This window comes from Lissotriton vulgaris, chromosome 2_1, assembly GCF_964263255.1.
Source record: "Lissotriton vulgaris chromosome 2_1, aLisVul1.2, whole genome shotgun sequence".
NCBI lineage: Eukaryota > Metazoa > Chordata > Amphibia > Caudata > Salamandridae > Lissotriton > Lissotriton vulgaris.
In genome coordinates, this window is record NC_141687.1 from 648,468,711 (window position 1) to 648,482,824 (window position 14,114).

The 14,114-nt window shown below is 42.9% G+C and overlaps 1 protein-coding gene across 1 annotated transcript in view; it reads right to left on the reverse strand.

The window, feature by feature from the left end:
• Nucleotides 1-14,114, reverse strand: part of VPS13C (vacuolar protein sorting 13 homolog C) — a 2,437,235-nt gene that overhangs the window by 2,380,385 nt on the left and 42,736 nt on the right. Inside the window, exon 2 of the mRNA XM_086955811.1 lies at nucleotides 5,385-5,428. Coding sequence (XP_086811937.1) covers nucleotides 5,385-5,428 — 44 coding nt within the window. The remainder of the gene's footprint in view (nucleotides 1-5,384; nucleotides 5,429-14,114) is intronic.

The following is a 14,114-nucleotide window of genomic DNA, read 5'->3' on the forward strand; positions in this document are numbered from 1 at the left end:
TTATACACAGCTCCCACCATATGTGCACGTACAGTGCACCACGCAACTGAATTCACCTCCAGGCGCCTTCTGCATCTGAAAGGAAGCGTGAAGGGACAGAGGTGGGTGGGTCTAGGGATAAACTGGGAGGACAGACGAGTCAGTGCCGCAGAAAGTGCCTGGGACCGATGCCCGGCATGTTGGGACTTGGGAAGAACCTCAGAATGCTGGACCAGCACCTGCCCTGCTAAACAGAATGCAGCTGCAAGCACATACTCAGCCCTGCGGGCATCTAGGCGCTGAGTAACAGATGCTTGCGGTCAGTGGGTGCTGATGAAAGTAAAATATCACGTGGCATATACGAGAGTTATCATATGTTCCATTCCAATATTGCACCGTGTGTGTAACCACTCCCATTTTAGCAAAAATGATGCCCAAAAAGTTAAACCATGTGCCCAGGATCACGCCATGTGGAGATGGTGGGATTGTAACTCAAGTATTCCGATTTTATAACCTATGACATTCTCCTCTCGGGAGACACATAACAAACTCTGGCCCACATGCATCATTGTTACATTTTGCACTTCCTAATTTGCGAAAAATAAGGAATAGCAAATTAAGAAGTGCAAAATGCTATGCATCATTGTTTTCGGTATTCATTTGGGATTCGGTAAAAATCGCAATTTTTACCGAATCCCAAATGAATACCGAATTCTTAAGTGCATTTTCGCAATTCCTATTGATTCCTATGGGCCAAAAGGCCCATAGGAGTCAATGGGAAGGCATCAGCAAATTGCGAGTGGCACTTTGAAAATTTCATGGGTGCAGGGGGGGTCCAAAGGACCCCCCCATGCACCCCTGAAATGTATTTTTCGCATCATGTTTCACACACACATGTCCTAAGGACATGTGTGTGTGAAACATGAATGTAGAAAAAAAAACATTTGCAGCATTTTAAACACTTTTTCCAAATTTACCGAGTGGTTCAACCCCTCGATAAATTTGGCACCCTAATTGCGACTTTGCACTTGTGAAAGTAATGATGCATGGCTTTTAAGAAATCGCACATCTGCGACTTCTTAAAAGCACCCGCAATTTTAGAACTCGCAACAATGTTACGAATTCTAAAATTGCTTCATGCATCCCAAAAAGCACTTTTGCATTCGCAAACGGCCGATTTTAAGTAATCGCACCGTTTGCGACTACAAAAATGCTTGATGCATGTGGGCCGTAGTGCCTGGCTGAGATGGGCTGTCCTATTAAGTACTTGTGAGTTTTTCAACTGACAGTACCTCTCACATCTCAAAGACACATGTGGGTGAGAGTCAATTGTTGTGCCGAGCTGGGGTGGGATAGGTTTACTGAGTGACATATGATGTAAAGTTGTTGACACTCTCCCAGCTCTACAAGCCTTGGGCGACCTGACTGCCTCTGCGCTTCTGCCAGTCCCATCACAGTGGCCCAGGGCTCTAACTCACCTGCCCTCTTCCTTAAAGACACTGGGGCAGTGGCAGGCAGTGTGAAGGTGTTTGCGCGTGCGTGGACCCCTCTGTTTAAAGTTATCAACAATCTGACAGATTTCAAACATATTAAAAAGGTCCCGCAAGCGCTTAGAAGGCATTATGTTTGCACTCTGCGCTACAAACATTTTCAGAGGTACAGCGGGCCATATTTCCTTTTGGGGCCTAATGTAAAGGCTGCAGACATCAGAGGCCCTACCATGCATGCTTGGACCTGGCTCCGGGGATGGCAAATGCTTTCTGGGTCACGTATGTTCCAAATGTCTTGGATTCCAAAAGTGCCCCCGTTCTTGCGCTCTAGCAACCGGCACAGCTGTGGTCCCACCAGCGCCCCCTCCCACGACATTTCCCTCCAAAGAAATTAAATTGCTGACGGACTAATCCGGGGGCTTTCATTGAATTGAAAAGTAACTGAGCTCTAGTACATTTTCAATATATTTTCTCCCGGATAGAAATCTTTATCAGTCAAACTGATTGTCACCCAAACTTCAATAAAGTAATGTAACAAAAAAAAAGCACACAGTAAAGAGTGGATCCAAGACCGTTAAATCTTTCTTCCATCACCAGAAACTTATTGCAGCCCGATTCTAATGCGCGATGGACACCGGATTTATGTATGTATACACTACATCCGTGTATAGCACCAACACTGTGTATTGGAGAGCTTTAGGCACTACAGTGAAGCAACCATGCAACAAAAATATAAATATATTTAGTAATTGAACGAAGGCCAACTATTATCTACTGACTGAGCCAACGTCAGGATTTTGTTTTTGAACTCGTGGGTCCGGGCCGCTTCCAGGCACTATACACGTGTAGAAAATGCAAAACAAACGGCGAGTGCCAGGGAGATGCTGCAAACAGAAAACAAAAACTGCAGAATTCCAAGAATACACAATTACACATGCCTTTTTTACATATTTATTTAGAATTTTGTAGAGCGCACAGCTACCTCCGACGGAGGTGTCCCGGCGCTGAAGACATAATCTCAGGAGGGTCGAGGAGGAGTAAAGTGGGATCTTTAGATCTGTGAGAATAACCAGGTCTTTAGTTTTTTTCTGAATTGGGGTTCGGACGTCAGGAATCTTAACTCTGTGGGTAGCTGATTCCACAGTTTGGAAGTGGCCCGCATGTCGGATTTAAGGCTGCTTTCCATAATCAAGAGGACCGAAACCAACAGGCTCGCAACGAGAGGGGGAAGAAGGGAGAGAAGAGATCGGGGCAGGGCGAGAAAGGTTGCTGGGTCAGGAAGAAGGAGCAACCAGCTCTTAGCATTGCTGTGGAGAGGGGGGGGAGAAAGTGAAAGCGGGCATGGCATGTTGTGCGCGTGAAAGGCGCGGCATGGGGCGGCAAAGCAATTTCAAAGAGTGGGAGGGAAGGAGCGAGCATATGGGGATGAGGTGTGAGTGAGGGGGAGAAGAAGCCTTTGATGTGGTGATGTGGTGTGCGAGGCCAATCTCTCAGAGGCAGGCAGATAAAGAAACAAGCTTCTTGGCATTGCTGTGTGGGGTGGACAATTCCTTCAGCTGAGTGCAGTGCACTACAATAGTAAAATACAAAATATGGGTGCTAGAGAGAAATGTGGGAGCCTTCTTAAAGTATTGACATAGTGTGTTCAGCAACCTTATGCACAGCTCCCACCATATGTGCACGTACAGTGCACCACGCAACTGAATTCACCTCTAGGCGCCTTCTGCGTCTGAAAGGAAGCGTGAAGGGACAGAGGTGGGTGGGTCTAGGGATAAACTGGGAGGACAGACGAGTCAGTGCCGCAGAAAGTGCCTGGGGCCAAAGCCCGGCACGTTGGGACTTGGGAAGAACCTCAGAATGCTGGACCAGCACCTGCCCTGCTAAACAGAACGCAGCTGCAAGCGCATGCTCAGCCCTGCTGGCATCTGGGCGCTGAGTAACAGATGCTTGCGGTCAGTGGGTGCTGATGAAAGTAAAATATCACGTGGCATACACCCTGCAGCCTTGAGAGTTATTATATGTTCCATTCCAATATTGCACCGTGTGTGTAACCACTCCCATTTTAGCAAAAAGCATTGGCCATGAAAGAGACAGGGCCCTGAAAGTGCGCCCTTGAGATGCACTCTGTGGTGGGGGAGGGGGAGGGGGGGGTCAGGGGCTGTTGTGAGAGGCGCAACAACAAAGGAAAGGCAAAGGCAGAGCATGTTTATAAGATTCACCGAAAGTGTCCTATAAACGCCGTGGTGTGAAGCAGATCCCTTTGAAGCTCTCTGAGGCAGGAGCAAATGGTAAGGGGAGGAGAAATGCTGCTGGAAGGCTCGGGCAAGCTCGTCTTGGCATTGCTGTGGGGAGGGGAAGGAGAAATGCCCATGGACTGGGAGGAAGGGTGACTGACGAGAGTGAATAATTATGGGAGGAGAGATACTGGCCTGAGGCAGAGTGCACCATATGGAGAGGGAGGGGGGTGGGCCGAGTGCAGGAGAAATGCTGCTGGCAGGGGGGAAGGCTCGGGCAAGCTCGTGCATGAGGAGCTTGTCACGTGATTCTTTTCTCATGAACTCTTTGAAATCCGCCTGGTAGGAATTTTTTGGATTGACAACAATAGGTTCGAGTAAACTCGACCTAACAACAAAAGTAGGTTCATTAGCTAAGGCTTCAAAGCTTGTTTGGGGTGGTCTTTCCTTCAAAATTCATTTTCTGACTGCTTCTCAAACACAGCCTTTGTGCTAGGTGATGGAGCTCCATGAATGCAGCAATATTACTGGGTACAAGGATGAGTATTCAAAATAATGGCACAATAAATTGCGAGAGCTCTGCATCTGGCTGCCATAAACCTTCCTGAAGCAACAATAGGGGAAAGAAAAAAAGGACAGCCCTGCCTAGAACTGTCCTCCTCTTAAACATAAGAAACTTCAGTCCCACTGCTCGTCCTGCCCATACACCAAATAGCAGTGCTCAGGAAAACCCACTAAGCAGTCCTTTGCTAACAAGCCCCTCAATTTCCAAGGAGAGTCCGGTTTCCATCGTCCCTCACTTAAGTGCCTGGGTCTTCACCCATTTTTGTTTTCAAATATATGGGTCTTCACCCAGCCACAGAATGAAGTGAATACATGTCCACTGGCTGGGGAAGCTATATCCACCTTCCATCTTCTGCCATGCTAAACTATTGCCAATCTATGAATTCCAGTGGTCTTAGTACTCGGACTTCCGTAGCACACAGTCTTGCTACCACTCAAGTGCCACACACTCAGCACAGATATGCACTAGACACACATATTGTCAGTAGACCGGCACTGACTCATAAAATCTTGGTACACTATCACCACCACATTAAGTAATTCAACCAGGGCATGGACAGTGGTCCAGTGCTCACTGCAACATCACGCTTGGTGCTACCCACATCACCAGGGATATCCTTCAATATACGCTAGATTAGAGTGATGCAAGGGGCAAACAAAAAGTAAGGATAACAGTTTCACAAGCAATTAGGAACTCAGCAGGGGTACATGCCTGTTCATCATGCAGGGTACATTCCATTAACAATAATTGGCTTTCTAAGACATATCACTCCAAATAAAAAATACTGCTTGTAAGAGCACCTGTAATGGTGCTGGTGCTTGTGAGAGCGAGAATTGTGTTTGCACAGCACATTCAAATTCAGCTACTGCCCCCTCTTCAAATGTGACCTTTACGTTGGAGCCATCAAAGCACAGAGCAACTGAACAGGGCATGGTAAAAACAATGCCTATAATCACAACCTTCTTGCCAAGTGGGTTTTGATAGAGATGTTTTAACATTACTTCACAATGCAGTCTTACATTAAATACAAAGAAGCACAGACAATCTATTATAAGGTGCAAGAATACAAGTTAAGATACCAGATGAAATATTTTTCATTGATTCCGACATACTCACCAACGCATTTTCTCTGATCTGCAAGTTATCTAAAGCCACATTACCTGAAAAAGAAAGATATGTATAGGTATATTTTGAAATAGGACAGTAGTCGCATTGGTAATTATAGCAAAAATAAAGAAACTGGATACGTGTAGTTCCCGTTTGAATAAGTGGTGCACAACTTGTTACAAATGCTGTAAATATTGGCCTACAAATGACAATGAATTTGCACTGGATTACAGACTCAGTAGCCACCAACAACCCTTTATAATTATTTGGTAAACTTTATCCTTTCAGGGCAATGTGTGCACATGCATCTGAAAGAAGCCTACATTTAAAACAAAGGGAAAACAAACCAGAGGAAATTAGAATAGGAAGCAGGCTTTGGAAATTAAAGAAGCAACTGCAATGCTAGTAGGTCTGGTTTATGAAAGAAAATGCATTTTGTGCCACTCTTGGCTTTAGACACTCAATAAATCATCATACTGAACCCTGTCACTCATTGTTGCACTCATTCGTCCATTCATCCATCCACTGACTTATTCTTGCATTAACCCTCTGACACAAATTAAATTAAACCAATCACCTCAACAACATAAACAAGAAAAATTATAAAAATACAAGAAAAAAAGTAAACATTATACACTTCTCTTTCTATGTTATTTTTGGAGATATTTTGAACAGTTGCCTATTCCATGTATAAAGACTCTGGAGGTTAATCCGTTGCATCCCTGTGAGTATTCAAGCCCTGAGTTAGGTGTGAAAACTCCTCCAAGAGCAGAGAGGGGTATGGGGAGATGTTTATGTTCTTCTGACAGGAGGACCATTAGGTCAGTGCCAGGAACTTGTTTAATTTCAATGGGCTTCTCCCGTCACAGGCAGTTGCCAGATTACTTCTGCACTGACCCCTTTTTTGTTCCTCCAGTTAAGCAGGCACCAATACCAGTGGAGAAGGAGCAATCCCCCTTTTATGCCTCCATCTTCTCAATGTAGATTAGAATGGGTAATTTTGGAACATTAATTAAATGTTTACCAAGTCAGCTATGTAGGCAGCGAGATAGTTGATTGCATTTCCATTCTTGCAATGTATCGAAGTCATTTTCCTATATTAAATCTGTGAACGGCCTAATGTCATTGTATGGTTTTAAGAGCTCTATATTGCCTATACCAGCTAATTTCCACACATTCCGGTTAGTGAGTGATCCACCTATTTTTACACTATTGTTGTGTTCCACATTGGGCAGTATAACAAAAGCCATGGATCTACACAAAGTAATCTGTGCGCTACTCTCCAGGTCTGGAACATGCAGATTATAATTGGATTATTAGTTAATGTGTTCCATTCTATAGCATTCCACTAAGGTGGATCGGTATTTTAGGGGCCGTGGTATATCTAACGTGATTAGCTATGTAGTATATATATATATATATATATATATATATATATATATATATATATATATATATATATATATATATATATATATATATATATATATATATATGTATGGCAACCTGAGCGCATCTGTTGTGGTGTGTGTATACAATTTGTTCATTTTTAATCTGGATTCAGAGGTCCCCTATACAAATGATTTGACGGTATTATCAATTTTTCTAATTAAGGAGTTGTGCATCCGAATGCAAAGCATTCAAAATATGTAATTAATATGGGAGTGTAAAATGTTTATTACGCCGGTGTAATCTTGAATAATTACCCACATTTCATGTTGCACAAAACACCCCAAATTGCACTATTACGCCACATCACATAATTTTCTGTTTAGTCAGAGAAAAATACTAATGCAGTAGCATGGAAACATGTCAATAATATTTCTTTCCATAGTCATATTTCTAACATCCAGCATTAACATGGACCATTACGTAAAAAGTCTGATTGTCGATTTTCCCTTCTTTCAACGGGCACGCTTCTTCATTCCACCGTTCCTCTGTTCCTATGCCTCCCCTCTCTGAGCACAACCTTCTCTGAGCACATGAATGTGCACCTTAATCATTAGCGTATTTTTAAAATTTTCCCACGCATTTCAAACATAACAACCTATTGTTCCCTAAAAGTCATGCCCCTTTAAACTAACAATGATTTATCGCTTCTAGAGCTTCTATTAACCATGAACCATCTGTATGAACTCACATACCTGCACTTCCCCAATAATGAGCTCTCTTAATTCTGGTTAGTTCAATGTGCCACAAATAAACTAAAGTGAATACATGAATGGTTTATTTGAGTGTACAAGACTAATCCCTAAAACAAACAATAACTAACAATACTGGAACAACCACTAACATTTGGTTCTGGAGTCAAGCGCTTCAACGCCTCATAGGCAATAAGTACATTATAAATGTAATCACACTTACAAACATGTTGTCGTCTAAACATGCATGTATATGCCTGCAATAAAAAAACTAATAGCAGAAGGTGTCTGTCTTGCAAAAGTATTGTATGGTTTTAATTTTCACGTATGGATACCACATTTAGAACCAACCGGATGTCCATTTTGGAATGGTAAAACAATGATACACTATGGACAACATTATTAAATAATGGTCACCTGATTTATAGGAAAATACTTGGCGGGATGCAACGCACTGCAGATGAAACGAGTAGCAAGATGCGACCCATTAGAACTGCCTGGAGAGCTGCAGTATCCACTCAAGAAACATTAAAATAAAAAAGGAGGAGAAGCAGAGAATAGGAAGGGGAATAATAAAATGAGAAAAAATTAAACTAGAGAACTGGCCAACCAGTATGGACACTGAAACATGCTAACGTTCAGGTGGGGGTACAAAGAAAATGCCGACATTCAAAGACAAGTGAACCAATGACTGATGCGGACTGAAAGATGACCCAATGCACGTTGCTGTCTTGGATAGAAGTGAAGTGTAAAACACACCTTAACAGACCAAAGGCAGAACAGTGCTGACAAAGAGGCCCTCTATCTACATCAATATATATATATATATATATATATATATATATATATATATATATATATATATATATATATATAATCTATATGGGTGTATATTTATATATATTCACTGAAAAAATCATAGGTTTCACACCAGTTATAGTTAGCATGAAGTTTTACTCGCATAAAACCATTGAAATTCCCACGTTATAGTTAGTTGGACTCACTATAACTTGCGCGTGCAATGCACTGCTGATGACGTCACATATTACATCACTCATGACATGGTCAGTGACATCACTCATGACATCACTGATGACACCATCCAGTGAATGTGTGTCTTTCTGAAAAATAAATATGTTTTATATTTGTATTTGTAAAGGTCGATGGAAGAATAAATGCTTAAATAAGTGTGTAAATGGATGTTTTTTAATAAAATATTGATTGGTTAACTGGCTTATAAAGTGTATCTTAGTGAATACATATATTAGCGATTAATTTTTTAATATTTAAATATATGTATCAGTGTTTCACTTTGTGTATAAGTGGCTGCATGGGTTGGTGACTGACTCACTGTTTGTATGTGTTTTGAAGACAGCATATGTGTAGGACTGTATGGGTGGATGAGTGTGTATATGTGTGTGTTAGTAAGTGAATGTCTGCCTCACTAGTGTCTTTATGAGTACTACACATGTTTCTATTTAGTATATGTGAGTATTGATGTATATAAGTGAGTATATGTGAGAGTGAGAGATTGAAAGAGTTCCTGTTTAAATAAGTATGTGTTTCTATAAGTGATTGTTTAAGAGAGTAAAAATGTGTAAGTTTCCTTAGAAGTAATGTGCTAGTGTGTGTATAGTGTATAGTGTATAGTGTATATGCAAATAAATCGATGTTCAATAGTTTATTTGCATGTGTGAGTATGTGTGTAACTTTTGGATGACTATCGGTGTGTAACAGGATGTATATGTGTATCACTACATATGATGAGTGAGTATATGTATGAGTGACTATATAGAACTGTTGCTGAATGAGAGGGTGGAGCCGGAGGAAGCCAGGTTCCGAGCGAGATTGAAAACATTCCTCTACACTAAATAACTGTCTGCTCTGTCTTTGTGATCCCTGCTCGCTGCCTCTTCCTCTTTTAGCGCGTGGACACGCCGGTGTGCGTAACGCAGCGCTCTACAAATGTCCCAATAATAATAATAATAATAATAATAATATAGATGGTGGAATTACTGAATTGGTTGTTGTAACTGGTATGGGTATCTCCATTTTTTTGAAAATTTTAGTTTCTATTTTTGAATATGTGTTTCAAGGGTTACATTACACTGAAAGGAGGTCTGTCAGTCTGTCACAAGGATGGCGTCATCAGTGATGTCATGAGTAATGTCACTGACCATGTCATGAGTGATGTAATATGTGACATCATGAGCAGTGCATTGCAAGCGCAAGTTATAGTGAGTCCAACTAACTATAACGTGGGAATTTCAATGGTTTTATGCGAGTAAAACTTCATGCTAACTAGAACTGGTGTGAAACCTATGTTTTTTTCAGTGAATTTAATAGGTTTTTTAAATGCTAATTCCTAACTATAACTGGTGTGAAACCTATGGTTTTTTCAGTGAATTTCATAGGTTTTTAAAAAGCTAATTCCTAACTATAACTGGTGTGAAACCTATGGTTTTTTCAGTGAATTTAATAGGTTTTTTAAATGCTAATTCCTAACTATAACTGGTGTGAAACCTATGGTTTTTTCAGTGAATTTCATAGTTTTTTTAAATGCCAACTCCTAACTATATATAGGGCCTCAAACCTCTGAAAGGTCATATTTTTTATAATGAATCCTATATTGTATACTTATATAATAATATTTTTACTTTTTAAATTTTTTTTTGCCTTGGTGCGCTCCCGGTGCGCGCCCCGGTGTGCGCACCGGAAAGCGCCGTTTTTCGGCCCGCACCGGTTAGCGTCCCGTTAGCGCTATTGCGCGAACGAAAACATCATTGTGACGTATCGCGTAGCCGCGTGGGCGTGATACGCACGGCGTAAGCGCACCCTCGAGCAAATACGATCGCGCAACGTAAACATCCGACGCGCTTACGCGACGCGACCTGGGGCGCGCCTGGGGGCGCGTCGGGTCATGTGACCTGAAAATAACACTTTTTATTGGTGCAGAACAGTTTTGGTTTCCAAATGATGAAAGCCCGGGTCATGTGACCTGAAAATAACACTTTTTATTGGTTCAGGACAGTTTTTTTTTCCCAAATGATGAAAGACCCCACCTTTTTTCCTTATTCTGACTTTGTCCTTTCACTGAGGAAGACCTGTTTGAACATCTTATTCTTTAAATATTTTGTACTTTAAAATGGCTACAGTAGCAGCAGCAGATGGAGCATCTGCACCACCACAACCAAGAGGACCATCACAACATTAAATTGGTGGTCAAGAAGAGGAGGAGGAAGAGGAGTAGGAGGAGGAGGGGAGAAGGTGGCTGCAAGAAGACAATACCCCATACAAGCCAAGGCAGCACATTGTATGGTAGTTTTTTTCTATACCAGAGGGCAAGAAGAAAGTCAATGCGCCCAAGGTGACCTGCCTAATCTGTGGCATGGAACTTTCAAGGGGGAACCCTAACAAAAAACATTCTTTTGGTAATAATACCATGATTAGACACATGCAGCGCAAGCATCCAAACAACTATTCTGCTGCAGAGATGAGAGAACTGGCCAATAACCCTCCCCAATCTTCGACCACCACCTCCAAAAGAAAGCAACCCACTCCATCGGGACCAGACACAAGGGAGACGATCCCTTGCATACAACCACGGTTTGGGGAATTCAGAATTACATGTATTTTTGTGGTAAGACCATCTCCTATGGTGAACAGAGCATAAAGCTCATCCTCCTTGCTGGTGACAACCACAATTGCCCCAAAAAACCCACATTTTTCCCTGATTTTTTTTTTGCTCCACTTGAGCCATTTTCAATTCCCTGTTTTTTGTTTCTCCCCATAAAAATAACAAACAAATATAAAATAGTTCATAAAAGCCAAAAAAAAGTACAAAATGTTCAAAAAACATTAAAAAAATATAAAACAACAAAAAGAAGAAAATAAAAGTTTTTAGAACTCCTCCAATTTATAAAAAAAGGCTACATTTTTTAAAAACTCTGTCATTCTTTTTTCCCCCTGGTACGCTCCCCAGTCCGCTCCCCGGTGCGCGTACTGGGCGCTCCCCCGGCGCAAATAGAAAAAAAATGTTTTTTTGCCCCGCGGGGCCCTTTTATGGCCCCCACATCAAACCTAGGGGATCTGTGGGGGGTCTACTCTGTCCCCTTATGGTCATTTCCTCCTTTGTTTTTGCCTCCTCTTTTGTCTCGATCTTACCGAGACACAAGATGGCGGGCGCTCCGGACTGTTTCGAATGTTTACAGACACCCAAGAGCCAATCAGCTTTCCGAACGCAAATCGCGTAGCGCGCCCGGAGCGCTCCCCGGTGCGCGTACCGGAGCGCGGCCATAGATATATATGTTTTTTTTAACCTAAATTACTCAAAATCCACTGGAGCACATATCTTGAGACATAGGAAAGGCACATCGGGCTACCAGTCACTACAATTTTGCCAAGTTTGGTGGAAATCCATTCAGCCGTTCGGGCTAAATGTGAGGTCGACAGCCCTATGGAACTTAACATGGGGAAAACACGTTTTGGGACCCCCCTTTTATCTTGGCCCCCGCTTGACGAATCCCCCCCAAACTTTCAGGGAAGGGCTGAAGCACCGCGAGGCAGATTTGAGGTAATTTTCAGGCAGATTCCTCAACCGGCGCCAAAGTTATTCCCAATAGAATGTTGAGATTTTGCATTAAAAAAATCCTAACTATAACTACCTACTGGCGACCGCCAGTAGGTAATATGAGTGCAACTATTATTTAATGATTTTTTTTAATAATGAGTCCTGGCAGACAGCTAAGTAGAGTGCAAATCTTCGTCGACCAGGATTTATTAGAGGCAGTAACCTACATCAAAATCAGTCCCTACCAAGGTAATCTGTGACATTTCATATAACAAAATACTTAGGCTTTAATTCAGATAAATAACAAGCCACCCTTTAAATGCCTATTGATTTTGATAAATGCTTACACAATTAATGTCAGGCCTAATGCGTTTATCATAAACTTTCATAAAAAATAAATCAGGCGTAGGCAACACAAACACTTTTTCCTTGTAACCAATCAAGCCTAAAGTTGTTATCAATGACTTATCACCATAACCAACTGAGGTGTCCTGAACTGAGCGCTAGTTTACCCACAAGGTAACCATAAGGCATTCTGCCCTAAAAAGACATTGCATAAAAAAGTTGGCAAAGCAAAATGCGATCTCTCCTAAGGAGGCCCTTCAAGGATTCTGCCAGTACAAATCTTCTATACCCACAATTTGCCGTGGGGTTGGGGGGGGGGGGTGGGAACCAGCACAGAAACCCTTGCCTACTATGGTAATCTTTGAGATTCCATGTAACAAAATAACGATTAGTAGGATTTAATAGAGAGGTATAACAAACTCCCCCTAAACGCCTATTAATTTTAACAGTCAATATGTCAGGGCCATTGTCATTATAAACAGTCAGGCTTGCAAACTTTAACATTTGTTTGTCATTATAACCAAGCACACCTACTGTGTTGGCTCATAATGCTACCCACAAAACAACAATCAGGCATACTGTAAAATTACTAATATGTGCAAAATAGAGCTGACACAATAATATATAATCTCTAATAATAGAGCCTAATAAGGATGCTCAGAGTGCAAATGGATTATCCCCAGGGTTTTTTCAGGTTGATCTCAAACACCAAAACCCTTTCCTTCTACAGCAATCTGCAAATCTCCATGTAGTTATCAATCAATCATGACATTTATATAGCGCACTACATACCTGTGGGGGTCTCAAGGCGTTGGGAGTGGTGGGTGGGGGGGGGGGGGGGGTTGGGAGGGGTGCTGCTAGTGATCGAATAGCCAGGTCTTGAGGAGTCTTCTAAAGGCCGGCAGTAGGTCTTCGGTCTGCCGTAGGTTGGTGGGGAGGGTGTTCCAGGTCTTGGCGGCGAGGTGGGAGAAGGATCTGCCACCGGCAGTCTTTCTTCGGATGCGGAGAACTGTGGCGAGGGCGAGGCTGGCGGAGCTGGCAGGTGGGGGGTTAAGAAGTTGAGTCGTCTGTCGAGGTATGCTGGGCCGGTCTTGTGGAGAGCTTTGCGTGCGTGGATGAGGAGTTTGAAGGTTATCCTCTTGTTGACGGGGTGCCAGTGCAGGTCTCTCTGGTGGGGTGTGATGTGGCTGCGGCGGGGTATTCTGAGGAACAGACGAGCCGAGGTGTTCTGGATGCTTTGCAATAGTCTCAGGAGCTTGGCCGACGTCCCTGCGTAGAGGGCATTTCAGTAGTCCATCCTGCTGGTGACGAGGGTCTAGGTGGCTGTTCTTCTCATCTTGGTGGGGATCCACTTGAAGATCCTGCGGAGCATTCGGAGGGTGTTGAAGCAGGACGAGGAGACAGCATTGACCTGCTTAGTCATGGAGAGGGTGGAGTCGAGGATGACCCCTTGGTTGCGTGCGTGGTCGTTGGGTGTCGGGGCTGTTCCTAGGTTTGTCGGCCACCAGGAGTCGTCCCAGGCTGAGGGGGTGGAGCCGAGGATGAGGAACTCCGTCTTGTCAGAGTTTAGCTTCAGCCAGCTGTTCCTCATCCATTCGGCGACGGCCTTCATTCCTTCGAGGAGGTTGGCTTTGGCGGTGTGAGGGTCTTTGGTGAGGGAGATAATCCGCTGGGTGCCTTCGG